We start from the raw sequence: 25217 nt of genomic DNA on the forward strand, positions 1-25217 counted from the left end.
TTCATTTACTAAGCGCATTCATTGAAAATAATTATTAAAAGCCTCCCTAGTTGTTCTGAAAGCACTTTTTGTGTATCTGAGTGTGGGTGTGTGTTTTATTGTTTTCCTATTATTATTTAAATGGACCAGTTTAAAGAGTGCTGACAGTTTGGTTTGGTTTTGTGACAGCAGGTGACAGTAAGAGATTTTGCTTGGCTGTATTGTTGGTGTGCATTTTAGTCTAGTGTGTTACTTATATTTTAAATAATTGAGATGTGAGTTAGTTTGTCACATGATTGATCATAAATATTTTTTAGTATATTTTATTAGTCTATCCATGCAGGTAGTCGTTTGTATTTAAAGATCTATTTGTACATTTTCATTCATTTCTGTACAACAATGGGTTATCATGATTCTTGACCCATGTATGGTGATATGTGCTGTATGATGAGGTCCTTGCCAATACCCAGCCTTAAGAAAAGCCTGTAAATCCAGTAATTCAGTTCATGAACGGCTGGTTGGCTGTTTATGCCAGTGGGTTAGGCATCACTTAGCCGACTGTGGTATTAGCCTTATTTATAGAGCCAGAAGTTGATAGTTGGTGCTATGGTGGAACCAGTTTTCCTGAGAGAGAGCCAATTCTTTGGCCGTTGAAATGTGAAGAACTGGTTTGAGATGAGGCGCTGGCTCCAAACCAGCCCTCAAAAGGGGTAATAATGGTTTATTTATAAGTGCAAGGTCAGTGCAGTGTAGATTGACCCCCACTCTCTCTTCATGCCACACCACAGCCTGCTTAGCAAACCCCCAACCTCCAGACAGACTGTCTGGCCAGATTGGTGCAGTTTTGGGGGCAACAAGAACCTGAATCTTCCTCAGACTGTTTGGGAAATCTGGGTGGGGAGGTTGAATGAATTCCCAACCTTCTGACATTGACCACACCCTGCACCACTCACTTATCTCACTTATAATTGCTACCTGCACCAGTTTATATAATTAGGAATAAATATCTTCCTACGTATCTGAGTGTTGCCCTTGCACACCTCCTGCACGTTCCTGTCTGTCCTGCTGGATTATTGCATTCTCCACCCTAAACCGCTACTGACAAAGTGCCCGGGACAGACTGATTGAGACTGTTTTCCTTATTCCCACTGGAGAACATTCTGCTTGCCTGTTTCAGCTAGCCTGGAGGTACAGAGAATGGTCTGTCTAGACAAGACTAAGCTTGTCCTATCCCTTCATCATGCTTTAATTGCCACTAAAAAAGACTCTAAGTTATTTTTGCTTCTTTTTTAGAGTCTTATACACCCAGAAGATCCTGTTTGTCTATTGTGGTCCTTATCTCCCTCTAAAAAACAAAATATTCTTTGTTTCTTCAAAATCACATTTAGGAAATCCATAACAGCCTGCTGTTTACTATGTATAGATGGACTTTAAAATGCTTTCAGAGAAGTAGTATTTCGCTTTATTGACATTCATTAGCATTACTTATGATAACAACCTCTGGTTCTAAATGCCAGCTTACAAAAAATGGTCTTTTTGGGAGAGAATTGGTTAGTCATCTTAAAAATATGAGCTATCCCTTAAGATATTTAACCACATTACACAGAAACAACTTCACTATATTTTTTCTGTAGTCTGAGAGCACAAGGCAGGTGAACCAACGATGCAGCAGTTTGTTTGACCTGAAGCAACTCATGCACCTTGAAAGCCACTCCTTACTGCTCCTCCCTCATTCACATACTCATGGTAAGCCTGTCTGACCCCCCGGGACTGTTACAACAACAAAGGGCTAATTACATTGGGGGCAGCCAATCTCTTAGGCAACATCACTCATCGTCATTACATAATCGTTATAACATGTCTGCTATATTTGTTAACCCTTGGAAAATCACTTTATATATTTGGTTCCTCAGTGACACAGACTGATTTGAAGCAGGTGGACTTGCTGACTGGTATGCTGCTGTACCTTACACAGAGATGGACCAATTACTGCAGGGAAACAAATGCTAATGAGGCACTTGACATTTCACACCACATCGCTGCCACTTTGCCCCCTGCTGCTGGCTGGCATTACTGACAACTCTACCGGAGAGACTGGCAGCCTTGACAGACGATGGCAATCAGATGAAATAGTTGTCCTCTGAAAAACCTCACACATGTCATCAAACCTCAGTCATTTCCCTTGAAGTGCAGAACATCGGTGCCTTGGATACTTGATACTCGTGTGATAATGGATAGAGCTCTTGCAATAATCTGGTATTTGTTTGGTGCTTGGTATTTAAGTTTACACAGCACATCCATAACAGAATCACTTGGGAACTTTATATGAATCTTAATGCATTTGCCCACTATACTGTTATGAATGTGCACAGTGCATTTTAAAGTAGTCCACGGGATTGTGTAGCTTCCATTCAATTTTGTCATTTGATGGAGAAACAGCTGCCTTCTGAAAATACCTAAAATACACAAAATACAGAGATTTTGAACATGCTGGTAGATAAGCACCATCAACACAACACCTTGTTGATAGACAAACACTTTTAAATCCCATTACAGAGGAAGTACTTGTTCATCTTCCAAAGTGGAGTGAATTACCGGGACTGTCTAAGCTAAGATCAAGTGTTTCTAAATATCTGTTTTTCATTTAAAATAGAATTTTGTAATGGCCACTGTAAAATATACCTGAGATGCAACAAAAGCATATAAATCTGAAATTTATGTTTAAGAGGAGGACTTTTATTTTGAAATCCACTCTCCAATTGTATCACTTAATGAAGCTGTAATAGATATTAATTCATTACTGAGTGTTATTAAATGAAACACCAATTATAATTGTATCTGAAAGTGTAGTAGTTGTGCAGTTATGAGTTCAAATTGAAAATAAATTAAAAGCATGGAAAACAACCCTGCCTTATCTCTTGAGAGCTCCCTCCCAGTACAGCCCAAGGCACTCTGAGGTGTTATGAGAAGATACACTGCATGCTACCTGCAGCAAAAACTGTGACAACTGCAACACATTAATATACAACTGATCATTTTGCAAAAGATGTAAAACTGATGCTTTTAAATTATTAATCATGTATATATATCTTTTTCTTTTTAAATCAGGTCAGGGTATCAAATCAGCCTCAGACAATTCAAAACAAATTGTTGATCCTATTCCGATTCTTAAAAAATAATCTTCAATGTGGTGACTTGACACACTTTTCTGGCTATTATCTAAGGTAAGCGAGTGATAGGCACATGAAGAGAGGAAGGTCACGCCACATGTTGCCTGTAACTGCTGCACCGAGCCCATCATGGGGGCAGAACCACAGCTAATTACTTGAGGAGTCAGCCTATTGAAGCCCTCCTCCCCATCTTTGACATTAATCTCACTTCATTTGTAACAGTAAGTTGGCGTAGGGCACCCGGGTGAACGACAAGCGGACTTCCATTTCAGCAGCCCAACAGCAGCTGTCAGTCTTCTAGTGGTAAGAGCATGAATTAATATCAATACCAATTTTCAGAAAAAATGCAGTTAATTTTCAGATGAACCATTCAGATAGATGCATGGGAAAGTTACTTTATCAGATTATTAGAAACACATCTGAATACTGACAGTACATATTTTATCAGTGAAGAATAAATTTTACTTTATGTGGATAGAAAAAATATGCACATCACTTAATTTATACTTGTATTAGTCACAAATAGAAATGATTTATTATTGGGTGATGATGCCTCTGTTTTAATGTTCTTTAAAGAGGTCTTGACTCAGCGTATCCCATTAATTTATCATTGTACATGTGTAGAGAGGGACAGTGGAAAATGTCATTACAACTCTGTCCATTTTATGTTTCATTCCCTTGCAGTGCATGGTAAATGTACACTGTAATGTTTCAGGGAGCAATTAAAGAAATGTTTTTAAAAAGTCAGTCGTTTATAGGAAGATCACAAAGCAAAATGTTACAGTGCCTGTATGAGTTAGGTGTATTTACTTCCTTGGCTAGCAGATGCTCCCTCAGGGGAAAGCTGCTCTTGCCTGCCCCTCCTCTCCCCTCATCCTTTGAGACCCTCCCTGTGCCACTTCCAGCTGAGACCCAGGGTACAGAAATAACAAGCCGGTTCAAGCGCACTCTAGTCATGGCGCGGATACCTCCACTACTTTGGCACTCATTTATTGTGTTAGCGCACGACAATTATAATCCTATTTACACTGTTTCAGTCATTTGCAGTCTTTATTGAAGAGGCTATAATGTACTCCTTGTATTATTTGATGAGTATCTAAATATTTTATGGTTTCATGCAGGTTGACTGACTTTAATGGGAAGTGGCAGGATGTCCAACAACATGGCCAAGATTGCAGATGCTCGAAAGACAGTCGAGCAACTGAAACTGGAGGTCAACATAGAGAGGATGATGGTGAGTCAGCATATAATAACAGCAGGATCCATGCAGTCATGAAAAACATGGAAAAGTCAGTAAATCTGAAAATACAGTTTTCTGACAGGATCTGGAAAAGTTATGGGAAAATATTATTTTATAAAAGTTTTAGTAAATGTGATGGAAATCTGACTAAAGCAGAATCAGCTCAAGTGAGGATTGGTCAACTACATGATAACAAAGAGTGGAAACATTGTGAGAGTGCCTAAGGATGTGTGTTAATGTGTCTGTGTTCATGTGGCCCAGTATGGTGAAGAACATTTATTTTACGCTTATTTTACCTCTGTGAATAAATACTGGGCACATTTCAGTCAGACCAATTGCACATGGACAAAAACAACAACAACAACAACAACAACAACAACAACAACAAAAACATTTACCAAGGTGTATATCTGCTACTCACTCGTTTTAGAGATGTATATAGACCAATAATATATAGAGACCAATCAACCTACCCAACATACACTGCTCACAAAAAGTTAGGGATATTCGGCTTTCGGGTGAAATTTCAGGATGAACCTAAAACGCATTATAACCTTTACAGGGGAACTTAATGTGACCCTCTGTAAACTTTTGAATGCACATGTCCAACTGTTCAATGTTTCAGTACTTTTTGCACAAGTTGCTGTTCTCTAACAAGGGGTTTAACAGCAAAATTCACATCAGGTGTTTGATGCTCCAGCTCATCGAGGTCGTATCATTAGGGAATGGCTGCTGGAGACTGGAGTACCTCAAATGGAGTGGCCTGCACTTTCTCAGACCTGAATCCCATAGAAAACCTATGGGATCAGCTGAGTCGCCGTGTAGAGGCTCGGAGCTCTGTACCCCAGAACCTCAATGTCCTGAGGGCCGCCCTTCAAGAAGAGTGGGATGCCATGCCTCAGCAGACAATAAGTCGACTTGTGAACAGCATGAGACGTCGTTGTCAAGCTGTAATTGATGCTCAAGGGCACATGACAAGTTACTGACACTGACATTTTTTGTTGTGGTATATCCACCACTGTTGTTGGCTTTTGTTTCAAGAAATTGTTTGAGATGAGGAAATCACCAGTGTATGCTTCTACTTAAATGCCCTACTTTCATGATATAATATCACTGTAGCGTGAACATTTTACATTTCCATAAATTTCACCCAAAAGCCAAATATCCCTAACTTTTTGTGAGTAGTGTATATAATGTATAAAAACACAATTTCAGTTGCAGCTGTAAAAAAATTCTTTTGGTCATGGAAAGAAAGCTAAAAATCATGCAAAAATCATGGAAAAGTCATTGACAATTTCTGATTAAAAAAAGTGTGCAAACCCTGGGAAAGCTCACAGCCCAAACTAACACTTTGCACATATCGAATTAAGATCTCCACAGTATGTGAAAATGACTTTCTTTGTTCATATGAATGGTTTGTCAGTGATAAAATACGTAAGAAATATAGCAAAACTTGAAATACTCTTTTTTCCTCGTCCCTGTCCACTCCTCCAACTCTTTCACACCCACCCACACACACACACACACACACACACACACACACACACACTTCTGTACAGGTGTCCAAAGCAGCAGCTGATTTGATGGCCTACTGTGAAGCTCACGCCAAAGAGGACCCACTGGTGACGCCGGTGCCGTCGTCTGAGAACCCATTTCGAGAGAAGAAATTATTCTGTGTGATACTATAACCTTCACAAGTAAAAGACATATCTCTACCCACTAATATTTATAGCTGTTTTACTGCAAGAATTCAATGCTAGTGTAATAAGAAAAACACCCTTTTTTTACATGGAGTTTTGTCATTTTTGTAAACCACTCCAATATAATGAAAGTAATTATTTGAGAACTCACTTTGAACTTTGAGAACTCACTTCCCTCAATCTGAGGAATGATTATTGACTGTGCATGATATTGACTGCAATAAATGTTTCTTTAAAATGGGTGCAAAGTTCATTTAAAAGTGTCCACCACAGCTGCCCCTGCTTGAGTACACAACCTGAGTCTGAGCTTATTTATTAACTCAAATGTACTCAAGTTTGAACTAAATTCCCTTTGTGCTCCACAGGTTGGAAACAATGAGTTCTTTAATGTCTTTTTGTCTTAGATGTTTAGATTTTAAGATATCAAAACTGTAGTCAAAACAAACTATGGATTTATTTTAGAAACATGCAGCATATTATAAATGTGATTTGCACAAGCTCAATGTTTTTTTTTTAACAGAGTCGTGGGGAGAGATGTTTCTACAATCAGGGTGACAAAGTCAATAGTCCAAGACAAATCATTATTTCTTTAATTAATAAAATATTAAATCAAGCATTGCCCTGTTGCTTATTTGTCTCAGGAGTTGCTGCTCCCTGGAGGATGGTCACAATGCAAATGATGGGTGGGGCTTTGCGATGATCTCAGTAAAGGTTACAGGTACACATAACAGGTGTGCAGTACAGTTTACACAGAGCACAGCGCTCTCTCTTTCTCAGCTCACAGCTGCCAAGACTCATAGATTTTCAACAGTTAGACCATTTGGGAAGCAGGAGCAGCAAAAAGAAAGGTATGAACGTTTTATTGGGCCATCTGTTGTAGACTGAGGCTTTTACTGTAACAGAGGAGAGGGTTTATCAATGGAGGAACTGCTTTGCATCCCCTTGCCTATAAAGGAACAGGAACAAGGTAGAAATGGCAGGTCCACTGAAGAGCAACTGGTCTGTTATACTGTTTAAGCTATTTTGTGTATCATCAAAAACAAAAGCTAAGTTTATAGGGGATTATAACAAAATCCTTTTTTGTGTCAAAATGGTCTAACAGAAAGCTAAAGCAGCAGCCGTCTACTACATATTCATGTAAATGTATAAAGTGCAAAGAATTCAAATTAGATTCATTATAATTGTTATATTAATTATTGATTATAATTATGGGACAGTGTGAAAATGTGTTCAGGGTACAATGATGACTGCACTGGTGTTATCATGTCAGCCGGCGTTGGACAAGAAAAACTTGTCTAACAGAACATGTCACTGCTTTACGTAAACATACCTGCACCACATGCTCACCGGCACTGAGGACGACAGGTGGAAACACAGAAATTAGATCTGTCAAAGCAACAGAAATATGTTTAGTTTATTCTTCTGAAAGTATAAACGGCCTACCTAAAAGCATGTATTCAGCCCTAAACGTATGAATACAAAGCCCATAACTTTTTATTTATTAATGACATGGTGCTGAGGAGTGCCCATGAGCACACTGATACTACTGGTTTCTGTTCCATATAAGAACACCAGTACAGTACATCCATTTAAATTGGCAAATCAAAGACCTGCATTCCTCAGCGTTAAAGGTTTCAATCAGTAACATATTTATACGGTCAATCTGTATTCACTGAAATGCAAAAATGTTATATATTTCCTTTTACCAAACAAAGTTAGGGTTAGGGTTAGGACTCATGGTTATACTCTTCATCTGGTCCTGGATTAATGAAATATACTTAATCCAAAGCAAAGTTGTATTTTTTATATACTCAAAGTTCATAGAAGAATTTTGCTTGCTCACCCACTCATGGTTTACAGTGAGACCAATAAAATAGACGATGCTTGGTGTCAGAAATTCAAACCGAGTGAAAGAATGAGACAAAATTTTGAAGTTTTGGCCTTGAACTTGCTCAGTCTTGCTCTCTTCCCACAATTGCTCTGAAGCCGAAGCACTAACATTCAGTTTTTATCTGAGAATATTTTCAGCCCTCTCACTTTGGGATCCCTACTCATTTATGAACCGGTTATTTTGCCATTATAATAGTATTTACCTTGTAATAACTACAAATAATTCCATAAAAAAAACTCCATAAATGTCTGTGCACCCTCATTTTCAGCTCATCTTTGTAAGTGTTTTGCATTTAAATGCATCTTTGATTTAGGGAATTTAAAAGGACTGCCTTTCTTGTACTTTTAATCCATTATGCTACAAACAAAGCAAAAATCAAACTGTCAGTCTTGCACATCAACCTCTGAGTTGTGTCATTTCACATCAAAAGGAGTAGGATGTCATAATATGAAGCAATGGGTGTCTCTAAAAATATTTGCATATTATTTTATGGAATAGTTACTGATTATTAACCTTTCTTAAAGAAGAGAATGAAAATACTCCTGCACACACAGAAGTACACTTCACACTTTTATTTCTTGACTTTTCAAAAGATTAAGAAAGGTCACAAGACTGAAAATCAGAAATAAAAACGCAGAGTTTATATCTGTGTGTGTTGAAGTGTTTTATTGCTCTTCTCGAAGATAACTAAGGGGCCCTACACCCAAAACCTCAGCCTGAGAAGGTTTTGGAGGGTGTTTTTTGTTTGTCTCTACAGTATTAACCTCTCTTATTATAACTTTATAATATGGACATCTCTCTTATGTTTTCAGGCCTATAACAGGATGGCCAACTTTGGGGGACATGCCATTCCTGGTTCCTTCTTCCTGCTGTATGGACTGTGGTTGACAGTGAAGCACCTCCTCCAACTTCACTGGAGGAGGAGTCAACCCAAAGCGAGAAATGAAATGCCCCCTTTCTTAAAAAAAATGGAGTACTTTGAGGGAGGACTCCAAATCTTTGCAGCATTTGTCGGTCAGCTTTCTTTTCAAAGCATCTGTATCATTCTAACCCCTGCAGGCTATTCCAGTCATATTTGAGTAATTGATGTTATCCTGTGGCAGGTATTATGGTTGAGCAGTTTGTGGTGGACGGGCCCCACGCCCACCTCTATGACAAGGAAAATGATTCCTGGGTCAAGCTGATGAACTGGCAGCACAGCACCATGTACCTGTTCTTCGGCATCTCTGGTTTTGTGTGTGTCGTCAGCACCGCTTCCAAACTGCTGCCAGTCGGCGCTGACCGCTTTGCTCTCTCCGTGGCTCTCTTTGTGGAAGGTAAAGTGAGAAAACATCAACACAGGCAGCTAGATTTCTCCAGTATTATCTGTTTCATGCTTGATTTCATGAAGACACCTCACTGACTTCTGTATTCGAGCTTCATTTGGTGCACGTCTCTCCCCTGTATCATCCAGGGTTTCTGTTCTATCACCACGTGGCCCATCGCCCCCATCTGGACGCCCACGTGCACACCCTGCTGCTGGTGCCTGTGTTCGCTGGGTCGGCTAGTACCATGCTGGAGGTGTTCAAGAGAAACCACATCATTCTGGAGCTGTTCAAGGCCGGCATGTTCATCCTGCAGGGCTCATGGTTCTACCAGGTAAAGTTCAAGTTCAAGTGAATTTATGGGTAAATACAAAAAGGGCAATTCCAATGCAATGAAAAGCTTCTGCCATGGTCATACACTGGTAATTAACAAAAAAAAAAAAAAAAAAAAAAAAAAAAAAAAAAAATCACAGTTGTATAGCTATAATAAAAGTAAAAACAGGGTAAGAACAGAGCAATCACTGCCTCTTAATAATAATTCCTACTGTTTATAGGTCAAAGCAAGCTGTGTATGCTTTTATACTGCAGTAATGTTGTCAAGTTGGTAGAAATTTAAAAAGATGCAGAAAACTAAATTGCTGCTGTGTGAATGTCACTGTGTTTAAAATCTGACTCCTGAATATGAATATGGTCCCATAAGTTGCTTTGGGGGTATTTATAATTTAACATACAAATCTATCTTGTACCTTATTGGACTGTTAAACACACAAAGCTGTAAAAATCCAACTTTTTTTTTCTTACTGCTGTACACACCAGGGAATAAGGAGTGTTTAGCTGAAATTATTAAGTTAACAACATCTGTTGGGTAACTGCAGCAGTGTAGCATGATTAGTCGCTGACATTTTCCTCAGCTACTGAAGCTCAAGGCTGATGAATACTCCTATGATAAATACTAAAAAACAAACAAAAAAAACAAAAACAAAAACAAAAAAATTACAAACATTTTACAAACTAGTATTCCTAAACAAACCATATTCCCTCTTTCTGTGTCTGCTTTGATGGAAGATATATTGTTCAAGGATGCAAAAATATTTTTAATGTGTCTCATATGCAGTATTCTCTACATATCTTTAAGCATCAATGCGGTTTAAGCTGTTGCACAGTTGTGTAAATAAATAACTTCTTTTTTGTTAGTTCTCTTGGCAAAAATGGAACTTGCTCTACTTAACTTGGAAGCAAGTTGTTTAAGAGAAAAACGTACAAAATGTCTTTATTACTTGTTTTTTAAACTCAAAAACAATTTTTTAAAACTTAATTTAAGAAAATGTCTCAGCATGACTCCAAATGTAATTTGTTCTTTCATCGTACAATATGTTCTTTCAGATTGGGTTCGTCCTCTACCCGTTACGTGGACCGGAGTGGAAACTGACCCTGTCTGACAACGTCATGTTTGTCACAATGTGCTTCTGCTGGCATTTAGCTGCAGCCATGTTTATAGTTGCTGCCACCTCAGCTTTGGTTTGGTTGTAAGTACCCGATCCTTCACTAATACATCTTTTGACAACTACCTGTTCACTTTGAGAAGTTGAATTTTAAGGAAATGTGTATAAAATGCCGCTTGACACTTCCTACTTTATGTAAGGGGGCAGTCGTTAAACAACGGCATCTTGGGTTTGAAAATTTCACTTAGTAGCAGAGTGATGTGGCTTTAATGAAGTGTTGCAAAAAAACAGATGTAGAATGTGACACTGTTGTACAATATGGAAAAAGTGTTTTTTCTGTCTTTGAAGTTAAGGGAAGGGGAAATTTAATAGACTCACAATGTTACTAGATGTAAGAGTCTGCAATATTGAGTTTTAGCCTGATCCTCATTTAGCAGACACCTGCCCAGTTGAAAGGAAAGTTTTTCTGTAATGCAACTTTAGCAATAAAATCATAACCAATTGTTAATGTATAAACATTTTTCCCCTCTCTTGGTCCTACAGCACAGTGAAACGATGCTCAGCAAGGGGAAGAGACATCGAGATTGGAATGAGAAATGTAGGCTCCAATTCAAGCTCCCAGAAAGCTCTGCTTGAGGAGTCGGATGAAGAGTAAATGCATGATGAAGGATAGTTTTTGATTTGCCTTGAAATTTGTTTCATTTTATACGCTGATGAAAGCCATGGTTTTACATACTGTATGATTATATCTATTGTTTTGCACATTGTACTTTATACTTCAAAATCAATAAAGCACTGATAAATCTAAAACCTGCTAAAATGGTTGGTACTTACAAAGATACGAGTAACAAGTTATAATCTGAAAGCCAATGGTCATCTGGCATGGGTTGCTATGAAAGTAAACTAAAAAACAAAACACTTGATAAGGGAAAACAAATATATTAACTCAAACAAATCAACAATTCACAACATTCAAACACACAACAATAAGCCCTACTTGGCTGATATATTCTAATATTACATATCTCTAATATTCAAAAACAAAGAAAAGGCAAGAATATCCCACAGACATTGGTACCAAAACACTGTTATAAACAGAAGAGGAACTCTGTAACCTTAAGAGGAAATAAAAATTTAATGTGAGATAAGAAGTATATCTCTAAATGGTTAACAGATGGTGAGACAGAGAGCAGCTGGTCCTTACAGAGATTTTGGGATGAACAGGGATGTCTAGTTGTTGTTGACCATAGGTAGAGACAAAGTTTATTATCGTTTCCATGGTAACACTGCAGCCACCACTGAACATGTCTCTAGTTGTCAATAGCCTGGTGTGCCGTAAACAATATTACTACTGCCCTCTTGTTTAGTTACAAGAGATATAATAATGAAACACATACAAGTATGACAGAGATCCAAATGTAATTACAGAATCAGCTGCATTATCAACATGAATATGAGTATTCTTGCTTAAAATGCCCATTTCCAACAGCAGCAAGTCTGTCTCTAGGACAAATCAACACTCTCCAACACAAGATGAACCAGCAGCTGTTTAAATCCCAGTCTGTCAATGGGAATGACAACAAAAAATACACACACAGGCTAGGTTTTATAGCCAACAACAACAGACAAGAGCTGTGTGGCTGCCAGCATGAGGGTATGCTTCAAACTGAGGGAAATACATACTGTATGACATAACACCCATACAAGAATGCTGTTATTGTTATATGGCCTTTGTTTGCAAGAGCAGACACACATCAAACGACCGAAAACATGAATTAACAAAGATGCTGAAAACACAACAACAACAACAGGCACACATATTGTGCAGTGGAACTACTTTTCATTGCTGGCTGATGAGACAGTTTCACTGTTGAGGTGCAGGAGGGGGATCGGGCACACATTTAGGTGAAGGTGCCGTTGTGACTACAACTGTGGAAACAGATTTCGGGGAGCCAGTTGCCATGTGCTGCTGGAGCTGCTGTGCTGGCACCGTCTGGATACGAACCTTCAGGAGGAAGGAGGAGAAGAAGAAAGTGGGAGCAGTTAAACTAGCAGAGAAATCCTCTGTGGCGCGTGTTCATTTCACTCAAAAAGAAGGTGTACATTATTTCAGAATAATACTACAGTGAAATATCAGAGTTGTAATAGTAAGGACAACTTGAAAGTGTGCATACATTAAAACTGAACTAAAATTCCCAAATGTTATGATTTAAGTCTCTTATTTACATAAATTTGAATCTACATTTGAGTTCCAGCTTTAAAGAAACCCATGCATTGCACTGCAATAAAGATGCAAAATCCATAAAACACTAGTTGTGTCTTGCCATGTTTTTTACTGAGCTGGCATTACAAAATAACATTTGTTCAAAATGTGCTGTATTTGAAAGATATACCATTCCCTGTAAGTGGCTACAGATATTTCCTTATTGGTGACATCAAAATTAATGAAATCGAAGAAGTCTGTAACCACTGGAAGACCGGGCCATCTCAATTTGTGAGACCGTCTTTCCTATATGACATGAATGCAAAATAGGCTAACCTGTGTGGCCTGTCCTTGCTGCTGCAGCTGCTGTAGCTGTTGCGCTGTGACGAAGCTGACGGGCTTGTTCCCTGCGATCAGCTTAGTGCCAGCAGGCATGGTGGTCAGGATAATGTTCCTCCCCAGACTGCTGATACTGCACAGAAAAGAAAGATGCAGGAGAGGGAGAGGAGAAGGAGAAAGATGTAAGTCTACTGGACCAGCTGACAGCAGTGGAGGACACGACAACCAAGAAAAAATTCAGGTAAAATTTTTAACCTTAAGAACAGTCATGTTTTGGCTGAAACTGTCACCCTCAGGGTTTAGGAACTATATGCAAAGGAGACAACTGATTAACACCTAGTAGAGGAGGCACAACTAGGGTTTAAATGTATGCAATACAATTCCATCAATCAAACAATGGCATCATCAAACAATCCAGAAGACTTACATTAAAACATCTACAGAAAATCTTCAATATTTGAATCCTTCATTTGTGCTGCTTTTAAAATCAAAGCTCCAAAAAGGACATTTTTACATGACTTTTTTTTTTTTTTTTTTTTTTTTACATAAACCTTTTCAGTACCAGTAAAAGAGTGGAGGAGACTGCTCAAAGAGCTACTTTGTACATGCTGAAACTCACTTGGTGTTGAGGCTTCCCTTCATTATTGGCGTGGTCACAACACTCTTGCTCTTCAGTGGTTGGTTGAGGACAGAGAGGGGCACTGTGATCCGTGCAGGCAATTTCCCCTAAGGTGGTGTTAAAGGAAAGCATTGGTCTTCAGTAATAGAGCTTTCAAAAGGTGGGGGTAGAGAAATGACAGATGGGTAAGATATATTTTATTAAATTAATAAAGTAAAAGTGCAAAGGAAATCCTTCTCGTAGTTTTTTTTTTTTTTCTATGTACACTAAACCAAAACCTAAACCAAGGCCTTCAAGAGTAAGGATGGTCTCCCTACTCACTACACCATCCTTCTACCCTTATTCCTGCTCTGTCATTTCTGAAGGTCCTGAAGCTCTCTCCCTACAACAAATAAATATGTGAAAGTGATATAAGTGCTACTATAGTCTTTGTTGAAAGTAAGTGAAATATTCATATTCTGACAGTCAGCTGAGAGCACAATGTCACTTTATGATACTGACATTATGTTCATCTTTTAACTATGTAACAATAAATAAATTAACTAGATTATTATTATTATTTGTACTGGTCATTGGCAACTACTGCACATTATGAAAAACTGGTGAGCAAAAAAGTGCAATAGTGCCTTCTTAATTTTGTGCTTTTGTCCTCAACCACACTTTTTATAATTCATTTCAAATTCTGGCCCTGCCCAATCCTATTTTGTAGAAAGTCACAGGACATTTCAGTCATATAAAGTGCATATAGTATCAAAACACTGTGACATTGTTCATTGTGTTGTGTTAAACTGTACCAACTCAGTCCTTCTATCTTATAGCTGACCCCGCACTCTCACCTGGACCTTGAAGGAGTACGTTTAAAGATAATTTCCTCATAGGGGTCAATAAAATATCACAAACACATTATGTAGATTTCTGCTGCATGGTTTTGCTTTCTGCTACATCTCAAGCACCTCTCACTTTTCCATTAAAAACACAGAGTGAATGTTATCTTACAGTTTGTGTAGTCACCACTGTAGCAGGGACTTGGCGCACAGTGGCTGTAGCCGTGCCCAGGGTCAGGGGTGAGCCTGAGGCTGCGGAGCCGACTGTGATTCCCTTGGCTGCAGCCACTCCGCTGGCACCCATGGTGACTGCGTTAGCACCTGTAGAGACGGTGGGCGGTTTATTGCCAGTAGCAGTTGTCATGGTGATGGTCTGGCCCTGCTTTTGTGGAATAACACCGAGGCCTGGCATTATGCGAATGGTGGCAGCGCTCTTAGTGTCAGGGGAGGAGACAGTGGAGAAGGTCCTGGTTTTCTGGTCGGCCACACTGACGGCCAGTGTGGGCATCAAGCGAATGGCGGTGTCTCCTGCAGCCTTTAGCAAGGTGGAGGCGCCGCTGCCTGCTTTGCTGGTCTGGGCTTCCCCTGTGCAGGAGGCTGCACTAGTGGCAGAGGAGGGCGAGGGGTGGGGCGGAGTCACGTGGAGAGTGGCTGATATGCTCTTGCTTCCTGTGGCTGCAGTGCCCAGGAAATCAGGAGTTAGTTTCACAGTTGTAACTGGAGACTTTGCGAGGGTAGCCATCATGTCTGGGGTGATGCGTAGCACTGTCTGGCCTTTGGCATCTGTGGTGATGGAGGATGGTGGAAGCCGGAGAACATCTTTACCCTGGATGCGTAAATTTGTAGCAGTTATTGGAATCCCCGCTCCACCTGGAGTCTTCATTCCCAACTGGCCCGTGATGGACACCTTCAGACAAAAAAAAAATGGAAGCCATGACGAGGTAAGTTTTAAAATCATGAATACATCAGTTCCAACAGTTTGAATGGATTTATGGTAAATTCCTTTCCTTGCCAAAGTTGGCAAGGAACCATGCATTCATTTTAACATATAGGATGAAGAAACATATTTCAACATTAAATTTACCTTTAGAGGGATGGAACTAACCTCCCCTGCATGCATTCGTTTGTTATGGAAAAGAAATTTCCTGTTTAGCACTGTACAAATTATAGCACTGCCCCCTTTCTAAACAGAATATTTATACCTCTGACTGTAGATCTGTTGATCCAAGAAATAACACAAAAAACTAATATCTGCACATATGTTATGTTATGTTATGTTATGTTATGTTATGGAGCATGCACAGTTTTATCTTTAATGTTCTATTATTATTCATTAGCATTTGGAATCAGATGTTCAAGCATTGTCACTGTGGGATGCATCTATTCAAATGGCATTCTGCACCCTCCACCTACCACACCACAACACTTTATCTGTCTTACAAATAACTTGCAGCCTTTACACATATTGTTCTATTTCAAAGCAGTGTCTAGAAAACCATTTGTAAAAACACTTAAACTGACTGAACAAATATCACAAATGACAAAAAAGAGATTCACCTGTTTGATGTTTGGGCTGCCAACTCCTTGTAGAACAGCAGGTGAGGTAGGGTTGTTGGCTGGGCTGCCAGGTGAGGTTTGAGGTTTGGCCACAGTTACAGCGGAAACTGACAGGGTGGTCGGCACCTGGACTGGACTACTAGCAGCCTGACTCCTCAGAGGCAATGACACCACTGCCTATTTGGACACATAACAGTTTCAATCACATATTTACATGTACAAAATGACTCACATGCCTTTTTAACTTATGCTTCAGCTGCCATTTCTCTGGCTTACCTGTGAAATGGCCTTGGTTCCCACTGAGACTGGCACCCTGATCTGGTGTGGGGTCTGGTGCACCAGTGTGGCCTGCTGACTTCCTGCTGGAGCAGCCAGACCAGGCTGAGCAGAAACCACGCGTACCTGTGGCAGGGAGCCAGCTGCAAGGTGACTCACTATCCGAGCTGCGTGTTGGGACGTGGGTGGCTGTGAGGCTGGTGGAGCAGCCTGACTGGTGGGCAGGATGGTTCCCAGCTGAGGCATGGTGGGAGGGGATACAAGGAGAACACTGGGAGAGAAAAGAGGCAGATGCAAAAGAGTAATACAATATAATTCATGCCAAATTATACAGATCAAACATGGGAATATATGTTATAAAATACTAAACTGCACATCGGATCTTATGCCCTACTGACCCTGGGCTGGTCTTGATTGTATCAGGAACTCCAGTCTTAGTTGGTGTGGTGGCTGTAGAGGCCAAAGGTGATTTGGGGGTTCCAGGTGTGCTTGGGGTCGGAGTCGTGGGGGTCGGTGACATGGGATTTGTGCCAGTGTCCTGTCCTGCCTCCAGACATCCAGGGGTTTTACTGCCTCCCTCTTTACTGCCAGACTTCTACAACATAAACAAGACTCCTGAATCCCATCAACAGCCCTCATTTATGCTTCAGTGAAAACATAACAGACAGGATTGATGGTGTGCTCAGACTCTGGCAAACAACTTAACACTCAAAAGTAGCACAAGAAGAATTTCCACTACAAAAGCACACAAATACGTATTGTATATAGTAAAGGTCCCAAATGCAGGTGTGTGTGTGTCTTAGGAAAATATGCAGTTCAGAATGTTATTTCTACAGCAAAATGAAGGCAGTACACTGACAGGCTTGGATGGAGGTTTAGGTTTCTGCTGTAGAGCTTTTCTTGCTTTGGCAGCAGCTGCTTGGGCTTGGTGGATCCTCTCTGGATTGGGGAGAAAGAAACCATGATGACTATATAATTTGCATATTTGCCGGCGCACGGTTGACACAGCACCATGCTTCAACAGCAAAATTCAAACGAGTCTGACAGACTGAGACAGCTGACTCGTCTAAACCCTACTGCCATCACACTTCATCATCCTAGGGTGAAAATAATGTTATGCTAGTCAGGTTTAACTTCCTCATGCATGGAATAACCATATATGCCCCAGAACAAAAATATATATGAAATTGTAATTTTCCTGCTTTCGAGGCACTGTTGGTGTTTTTCAATTGCTTTTAACAAATTGTTTATCATCATCGATTTAGACAACAGAATTGTGTACCACAATATCATCTAATTATAGCAAAATCACACAACTGAAAGATAAGAAAGGTAACACTGCACTGTTGCCCAGTCCTGGCCTCCATCACCACAAACAAATGCTATTCCTCTATTCAACAATGTATCAGGATGACCACCTTTATGATGCAAAATATTTTCCTAATCAAATAATAAATCAGTCATCATACTGCTGCTCACCAAACTCCTCCTGACTGCGACTGCGGTGCAGGTAAATCCACAGCTTGCGGCCGATGTCATACTTGACACAGGGATCCTTCTCATAGTGAAGTCTGTCCAGAGCGCCGCTGACAACTGTGTTCACCTAAATGGCACAGAGAGCGTCTTATCTGTCACAGGAACCTTTATTTCCTGCCAGGAGAACAGCATCTATTTTGCAGCTAAAAAGTGTCTCTTTACAGCTGAATGTATAGAGCATAGAGTCATGCTCTATATGCTTCCAGTGTGAGCGGCTTGAGGGATTCCCAATAGAACAACCCATAATAAAAATGTATTCATACACGATTCTGTAAGGTGCTTTACAGTAGATAAGAGCGTCCACCAATTGGCACATCTAGTACATAAAAAGACCTTCAATGGCATGCACCCTGTCTACTAATGCATGTATAAACTAAATTGCTAAAATGGGGGAAAAAAAGATAGAAAATGTATCTAACCTGAGCACTGGTGACATCTGGAGCAAGAAACTGTGAGTCCTTCAGTAGTTCACAGATCTCTGCTCTGGTTCCCTCTCCATTTGGTAACCTGGCCGCTGCATCCCGCACTGAGGATAGGGAAAAGGGTAGAAGGGAAAGTGGCATATTTGTTTTCATTAGCACTGGTATAAGTGCATTGAAATTCATAAAAACAAAACGCCTTGATCATGGGTTCTGGTGGAAACAGAGGCTCTAACCCAGAGAGAGAATGGTGACGTAGGCTGGACGGTCTGAGCGAAGTAGCGTGTGCTCCCTGGCTTTGTTGAGAGACATTTCCTTATCAAATACCCCTTTAACAGGCCCCACCACAGACTCGAAGCCGTGCATCCTAAATGTGAAGGCTTTATGTGGCTGGTCGTACCGCTGCTGCTCCTAATGGTCCAAACAAAAAAAAAAAAAAAAAAACAAAAAAAAAACAAACAAAACAGTAAGGGGAAAGACTCTTAAAACAAGTGGTAAAACAATAAACTAATAATATAGTTAATTTAAGTCATTAATAAGTAGTAACACAACTGTCACTGGTTCATTTAAGTCTGAATGAACAAAACATCACATTTTTAAATTGGAAGGCTATAGCTGGTAAAAGCGTCATGCCTGCTCATGACAAAAAATGTAAAAACAATTCAAACCCTTACAATGTCTATACAGGTAATGAAAATGTCAAATGACAAATCATCGTCAAATGTTACATGATCACAGGATCACAAACTAACCTGGATTTGAAACACATGTCTCTCATCTCCAGTGCTGGGCCGCACCACATAGTCAGTCCAACTGCTTGGTTAGAAAGAAAAAATAATGACCTAAATATTACTGGTAACTACATCAACGCTGATTTTGCAATTAAACCCACTTTAGTATACAGTAATCAAAGTGTCATCTATGCAATGCTTGACAAATAACTTTTGCTCTTACACTCGAGGTGTGGGAGATGTCATCTCTGCAAGTTCTTCATTTTCTGTCTGTGGAGAGCAAGAAAGCATTTTGAAATTCAACAGTGTAACATTTTTATGAAGTGTCAGTAGTGCTGCTCAAATTTGATTTGGAATACCTTGACAACTAAATCTTTGGAGTCCAGCCACAGCTGACAGAGAGCGCTGAGATCCTTCTCTGCATCCTGAGCGGGGCCTGCAAAGTGTGATGGACATTAATCGCCAAGCACAAAAACAGTCCGAGTATTAACTCTTGTATTGTGCAGAAATTTGCACAACTGAGCACTCTTACCAATCCACCTCCACTGCTGAGTCTGTTCACCAAATTCCACATACGGAGAGTAGCCACTTGGGAGTGCCATCATACCCTCTGATCAACAGACAGAAACAAATGAGGTGGAAAAATCACGCATGACCAGTTCAATGTGAGCCATCACTACTACTCACCTTTGGCCTCTCCTGCAAGGAACTGCAGGGCTCCAAGAACCAGCTCAGACCAACAGGAGGCAAAAGAGAACCACAAGTTGAGGGAGCTGGCTGGAGAAGACTGCCACATCTGAACTTTCTCCTCCACCTGAGCACAGAACAAAATCCAGATATTAGAATTTGCAAGTGAGAACTAGCGTGCTATCAAAAGAGCCTGTCACAAGTTAGTACCATTGAAGTGGTGATCAGGTTTTCTGCCTTCAAGATACTCTCCAACAAGTTGAAGAAACTGACGGCTATCTCCTCAACCATGGCCGGGCTGTTCTGAGACTCCTCGGTCATCCTGTAATTACAGTGGCTTTAGTCTGGGAATATTCAACTCTGACAAATCTGGGCTATGACGGTGAACATTATTAACAAAGAAAAGTGGCGCTGGACTAGACTCACTCCTCCTTGATGTTGGCTAGTGGAGTGGACGGTGCCTCTGACAGAGGGGTGATGATGTTTGCTGGTGGAGCTGGGGTCTCTGAAGGTGCGAGAGATTCACAGGGCTCCTCAGATTCCATTTTCACTGTCCTCATTTTCTTCTTCCTCCTCTCCTCTCTCATTATCTTCTTCTTCGGCAGCGATAGATCAAAGAGTGCTGAATAGCAAAGAATGGCAAACCTTTAAACTTCTGCCTTCAAATCAAGACACTGATGTAGCTAAAAATATTTTCTTTCATTTTTTAAACAACTCACGCATAGTGGAACCTTTCCTGCCAATATTTACTCTTGAAACCATTTCTCCAAGGTGGATATCGGAGGTCATCAAGTCTGGATGGTCCTAAGCACATGAGTTGTTACATTAGAGAGATTTAACAGTTGATAAATACCTAAGCGCCATATCTGTCAATCATGTGTTCTTTTTTTTTTCTGATGACACTTACTGGTTGTCGTTTCCTCTTTTCCCTGTGGTTCAGCAGCATCATTTTCAAGTCCTGCTCTCCTAGTTCTATTTTATCTGTTTAGAAATACAATATGCCATCAAACAATATATCCACTGAGCTCAAGCATTACAGTGACAAGTGGGTAATGCAGACATAACTGACCGGTAGTCTTCATGTCTTGGGTGGAGAGGCTGGAGAGCACCCTGAGTGAGACTGTGGACGTTGGAGAGGAAGGCGACTGTGGGGCTGGCGGCCACGACGCTGAGTCTGAAAACATATACAATAATACCAGTAAATACGATTAAATCATTGAAGGCTTCCCAAATTGGCATTGTAGCTCTGTTTTATGTCCAGTAGTGTGCTTAGTAAGCTATATGATTATTTTTTAAATTTTGCTGATCACCTTTGAAGCATCACTAAGTCTGGCCCCTCGCTACACTGTAAACCTCCTATTTATGAGGATGGCTTTGAAGTGTGCCCCTTTCTCATGAACAGGCCTGCTGACCGACCCACTGTATAAACCCAAAATGAAAAATGTTCCTGCTTTTTGGTGTTGTGTCGTTGATGGACGAATCAAGTCTTTTGAACGGTTCTTTAGTGTGAACCATGAGTTGTATAGGCTTGGCTTTTATTTATTTATTTACTTATTTAAATATTATCTACCTGGCAACCTCAATATGAATCCCAACAGAGTTCTGGGTAAAATACACCCACATGGTTAACTTTAGAGTTAAGACTGGGTGAGAGAGCTTTTGCTGATGTCATATCAAGGCTATTTTAGCCAACAGCCAACAGGCATGACCAATATGCTGACCAGTCACAGGAGGATCTGTACTGGGATTCAGAGTGACACCAAAATCATTTTTAGCACACCAAAGATGTGTTTAGGATAATAATAATAATGTCATCAATAATAATATAATAATAATAATAATAATAACAAATGCTTTCTCTGCTAACACACTGTGGTGATTTGAGATGGTTCCCAAGTGCAGTAACTTTACACTTGGAGAAAACAGAGCATTAAAAAACAGAGAAAAAGACATTAAAACAAGGACCTCTGTGCCTGTAAGACTGATCATATTTCAGCAGCATAGGAACGACCATCTAAGACCATTTGGATTAAAAATCTTAGAATGGAGCAATATGAACAAACTTCAAATAAATAAATTAAATAATTAAAGCAAATACTGGCATAATAAAATTATACATAATTAAATAAATAGCTGTGAAAAAACTCATCACTAGATTCAACACCATCATGTTAGTAATGCATCTCTGTTGTATTTTCAGATAAACTAACTCTCAATGAGATTTATTGCCTTGCTTTACAGGAATTATTTTTATATTACCCTATTAAACTTTGTACTGTTTCTAATGTTTTTCTTCTAAATAAATCTCATTTAATTTTATGAGTTCTTCTCTTCTTGGAAGGATATCTTTTGTTTAACCTCCTTATTATGTAGTGTAGTGTTCTGGTTTTAATGTCTCCTTGAAACGCTCTTTGTGATGAACATTACAGAACTCACCGTCATCATCTGACGAAGCATTACTGTCACCGCACTCCATTTTGACTTCCTTTAGTATCCGGCCCATTCTCCTTCTCACTCTCGGTTCCTGCATCTCAATCTGAGTCTTTGTGGGCAACTTGCGTTTCATAGGGAAGTCCAACCCACTGTGAACTGCAAACTCCAGTAGCTCCTGCAACATGGAGACATACTAAAAGGTAACCGCAAGAGGTCAAATGCCTTGTGCTTCAAACTTTTAGATAAAAACAGCCCAGTGTGTTTGCCATACCTTCCTAGAGACGAGAATCTGTTTCAACAGTCTGTGGTAATACTGCTGCAGGGAGTACAACTGCCGCCTCTTCTGGGACTTGGCACACAGTTGCCTGTACTTGACAACCTCAGGATTGAAGTAGCCATCTGAGTGAAAATAATGGGGGATCATGTTCAGAAAATGCTTCAGACATTCAACATAAGACTGTATGTAACGGGGGAGTGGGCGGGATAAACGGGAGGCACCTCTGAACAGCTTCTGTGCGAGATGGAGGGGATTCCCAAAGTTAAAGTTCTTATCCTTGAACAGATCGCTGATGGTGCTATTCTGCTCCGCGATGTTGTTGTCAGGAAACTGAGGCAGGAACTGACGAAGGTGCTGTCTCTGGGAGTCGGACAGCACATCAGTCCACGTGCTCTCGCTCATCACAGAGAAAAATATTTCAGGCTGTCGGGGGTAGGGTTGATAAATGAATGCATCACCTGTGCCTCATGCCTCTAAACATAAAAACAAATCAGGTAAATGGGAACATTTCATCACTGAGGGACAGATAACTCACATCCTCCAGCAGGTCCTCTGGGAGGCTCACTCGACAGTTTCCCAACATGCACTCCTCTGTGATCTGCCCATTGTTCCCCTCCTTTGGATCAAGAGGGTCAGTGAGCATATGAGTGAGGGCATCCATCTCTCCTCTTCTAGTCCAGCCCGAGGAAGTGGAAGGGCTTCAACACAGAAAATTACACTTCATTACAAAGCCACATAAAACCATGAAACCTTGACTTACACGGTACCCTAGTGCCACTGGCTCTGTTTAATCGCCTGTAATTCAACTTACTGCTTTCGACGGAGCTTTAAATATCTCACTGCCACTACTTGCAAACGAAAAAAGACAGACGTTTGCCACCGCTAACCTTAATTTAGCAAAATGACTTCGGCTACTGAATTAACTTTATGTATCACTGCCTAGCACGCTAACAGCTAGCAAACTAACTAACTGCAGCATATTTCTAGTTCTTTTAAGGCTTAAAGGGCATGCTAATTGTGAAAACACAGCATAAAACCGCTAGAAAATGTGAAATTGTGTCTTAAAAGTAGAGTTAGTGTTAAAAATGCGTTTTAATACTTACCTGAAACTGCATTCTTGTGTTTTGGAAATTCGGAATTAACGGAAGGAATTATTTCGCCGACGCACCGTTTTCTTCTTCTGCGGAGCTTTGAGGCGGACTAAACGCAGCTGAGGTCTTTCACTGCCCCCAACAGGAGGTGAGAGGGAACAGCCAGAGGTGGGAGGTAACGAAACGCCAACTCTTGGTTGCTGTATTTATGTAGATTTTTTTTTTTTTTTTTTTTCATGTTTCTGCGCTTTACTTGAGAATTTATTGTTCTAAAAGCGTTCTCATGTCACTTCCTATATTCTGACACAAATACTTGTACTGTGGCGTCCTTACATTTTCAGAACAGGCTCATTTTATTCGTTTTTTGGGGAAATAGCGATTTTTTTTTTTATATCACCAGAAACACCGGCATGTCGATACAGAGCTGTAGAAATGTCCTCCCGAGGGCTACTGTTCTCTCTTATACAATGAAAATATTTTAGAGCCTGTATTTTTTTTTTTTTTTTTTTTTTTTAATTTTCCTTGAGTAAAGAAGTTGAAGCAGTACTTACATTTACCAGTCTCTCTTTTTTACACAAATATCTGTGCAACTTCAGTAAAGAATGTGTGTACTTTTTCCACCCCTCGATAAAGCTACATATTCTTCACAGTGTGGTGAAGCAACATTAGTTTCCAAATATTGCAGTTACACTATAAAATACAAGACGAAACCGTACACCAATTTCTGAATTATCATTTTATGTGTCCTTCTGCAATGGCAGCGCCATCGAGCGGCAACAAGCCCAGCAAGCTCACTACCACCTAATGCCAGATATTCAGGTAAATTTATAGACTTTATGGGGAATTTTTGTAAAAATGTTATGGGAAAAAACACTGATTAATTACAGGAACGTAAATTGAACTGCATTTGGTTTGACTATAGTCATGATTTAAAATAATTTCCCATCTTCTGATACCTAGCTAACTAAGTCACTTAGCAGCATTGTTTAGCAAAGAGGAAGTAAGTGTGTGGGATGAGTTAGTGTCTTCAAATGCTTGTCCAAATGACTTTATTTGTTCTCTTTTGTGTCTCTACTGTCGATGCAAACGTCCAGACCATGGTGATGCCACACAGGTGAGCTGGGAATTCATTAATTATTTGGGGATACTTTTATCAGTTTCTTCAAAGTTTTTTTTTTTTTTTTTAATCTTAATCTAATCATTAAGAACGTATTCTTATTAACAATGGCGAAAAGAAAAATTAAGTTAAGAGGACAGCAGTACACATCCAAACTTATCCAACACTCCCATCACTTACCTGCAATCACATCATTTGAAGTGCAGGGAGCAGCAGCTGATTCTGCATAAACTGTCCAAGAATTACATGACAGTGACATTTACAGGTGGGTGACAAATTAAAGGAAGCATAAAGTGTCTTATTGAGCCAGAACAGCCTCAGTGCTCTCAGCTGTGCATGTTTTTCCACGTCTGGACCTCTGTTGGAGGGATGCACCATTTTC

General features: G+C 40.0%; 3 protein-coding genes across 4 annotated transcripts; 2 read left to right on the forward strand and 1 right to left on the reverse strand.

Moving 5' to 3' along the window:
• Positions 1-4299: 4299 nt before the first annotated feature.
• gng8 (guanine nucleotide binding protein (G protein), gamma 8) lies at positions 4300-6077 on the forward strand. The gene is made up of 2 exons (XM_030069352.1): positions 4300-4383; positions 5949-6077. The coding sequence occupies exons 1-2, from the start codon at positions 4300-4302 to the stop codon at positions 6075-6077; spliced, it is 213 nt and encodes a 70-aa protein (XP_029925212.1).
• A 759-nt stretch (positions 6078-6836) lies between these two features.
• tmem45b (transmembrane protein 45B) lies at positions 6837-11381 on the forward strand. Its single transcript, XM_030069351.1, has 6 exons — positions 6837-6937; positions 8793-8994; positions 9084-9296; positions 9434-9618; positions 10668-10810; positions 11270-11381. Exons 2-6 carry the CDS (start codon positions 8805-8807, stop codon positions 11379-11381), a joined length of 843 nt encoding a protein of 280 aa, XP_029925211.1. The 5' UTR covers positions 6837-6937; positions 8793-8804.
• A 268-nt stretch (positions 11382-11649) lies between these two features.
• Positions 11650-23861, reverse strand: nfrkb (nuclear factor related to kappaB binding protein). 2 transcript variants are annotated; one of them, XM_030069311.1, is made up of 26 exons: positions 23731-23861; positions 23163-23325; positions 22849-23050; positions 22622-22749; positions 22354-22525; positions 20987-21091; positions 20825-20898; positions 20637-20721; positions 20344-20539; positions 20128-20239; positions 19918-20044; positions 19763-19840; positions 19590-19666; positions 19454-19500; positions 19252-19312; positions 18736-18910; positions 18500-18606; positions 18024-18147; positions 17404-17483; positions 16943-17139; positions 16545-16815; positions 16269-16445; positions 14884-15618; positions 13888-13994; positions 13266-13401; positions 11650-12731 (listed from the first exon to the last, which is right to left on the reverse strand). In XM_030069311.1, exons 2-26 carry the CDS (start codon positions 23286-23288, stop codon positions 12591-12593), a joined length of 3840 nt encoding a protein of 1279 aa, XP_029925171.1. In that variant the 5' UTR covers positions 23289-23325; positions 23731-23861; the 3' UTR covers positions 11650-12590. The 2 variants fall into 2 exon arrangements, with proteins under 2 accessions (XP_029925171.1, XP_029925170.1); XM_030069310.1 differs by having other exon boundaries at positions 19252-19315.
• Between the last annotated feature and the right edge of the window lie 1356 nt (positions 23862-25217).

The sequence above is a fragment of the Myripristis murdjan genome, chromosome 14 (assembly GCF_902150065.1).
Source record: "Myripristis murdjan chromosome 14, fMyrMur1.1, whole genome shotgun sequence".
NCBI lineage: Eukaryota > Metazoa > Chordata > Actinopteri > Holocentriformes > Holocentridae > Myripristis > Myripristis murdjan.

What these genes read in the sequence shown, in the direction of transcription:
- nfrkb (XM_030069310.1), bottom strand. Translation starts at nt 23,288, where the DNA reads ATGGATGCCCTCACTCATATGCTCACTGACCCTCTTGATCCAAAGGAG. An exon ending in CGTCACCATTCTCTCTCTGG is followed by an intron (nt 18,607 to 18,735) that starts GTTAGAGCCTCT and finishes CCCTATCCTCAG; the next exon opens with TGCGGGATGCAGCGGCCAGG. An exon ending in GCAGCCCAAACATCAAACAG is followed by an intron (nt 15,619 to 16,268) that starts GTGAATCTCTTT and finishes TTTTGTCTGAAG; the next exon opens with GTGTCCATCACGGGCCAGTT.
- tmem45b (XM_030069351.1), top strand. Translation starts at nt 8,805, where the DNA reads ATGGCCAACTTTGGGGGACATGCCATTCCTGGTTCCTTCTTCCTGCTG. An exon ending in CGTGGCTCTCTTTGTGGAAG is followed by an intron (nt 9,297 to 9,433) that starts GTAAAGTGAGAA and finishes TGTATCATCCAG; the next exon opens with GGTTTCTGTTCTATCACCAC. An exon ending in AGGGCTCATGGTTCTACCAG is followed by an intron (nt 9,619 to 10,667) that starts GTAAAGTTCAAG and finishes ATGTTCTTTCAG; the next exon opens with ATTGGGTTCGTCCTCTACCC.
- gng8 (XM_030069352.1), top strand. Translation starts at nt 4,300, where the DNA reads ATGTCCAACAACATGGCCAAGATTGCAGATGCTCGAAAGACAGTCGAG. An exon ending in TCAACATAGAGAGGATGATG is followed by an intron (nt 4,384 to 5,948) that starts GTGAGTCAGCAT and finishes ACTTCTGTACAG; the next exon opens with GTGTCCAAAGCAGCAGCTGA.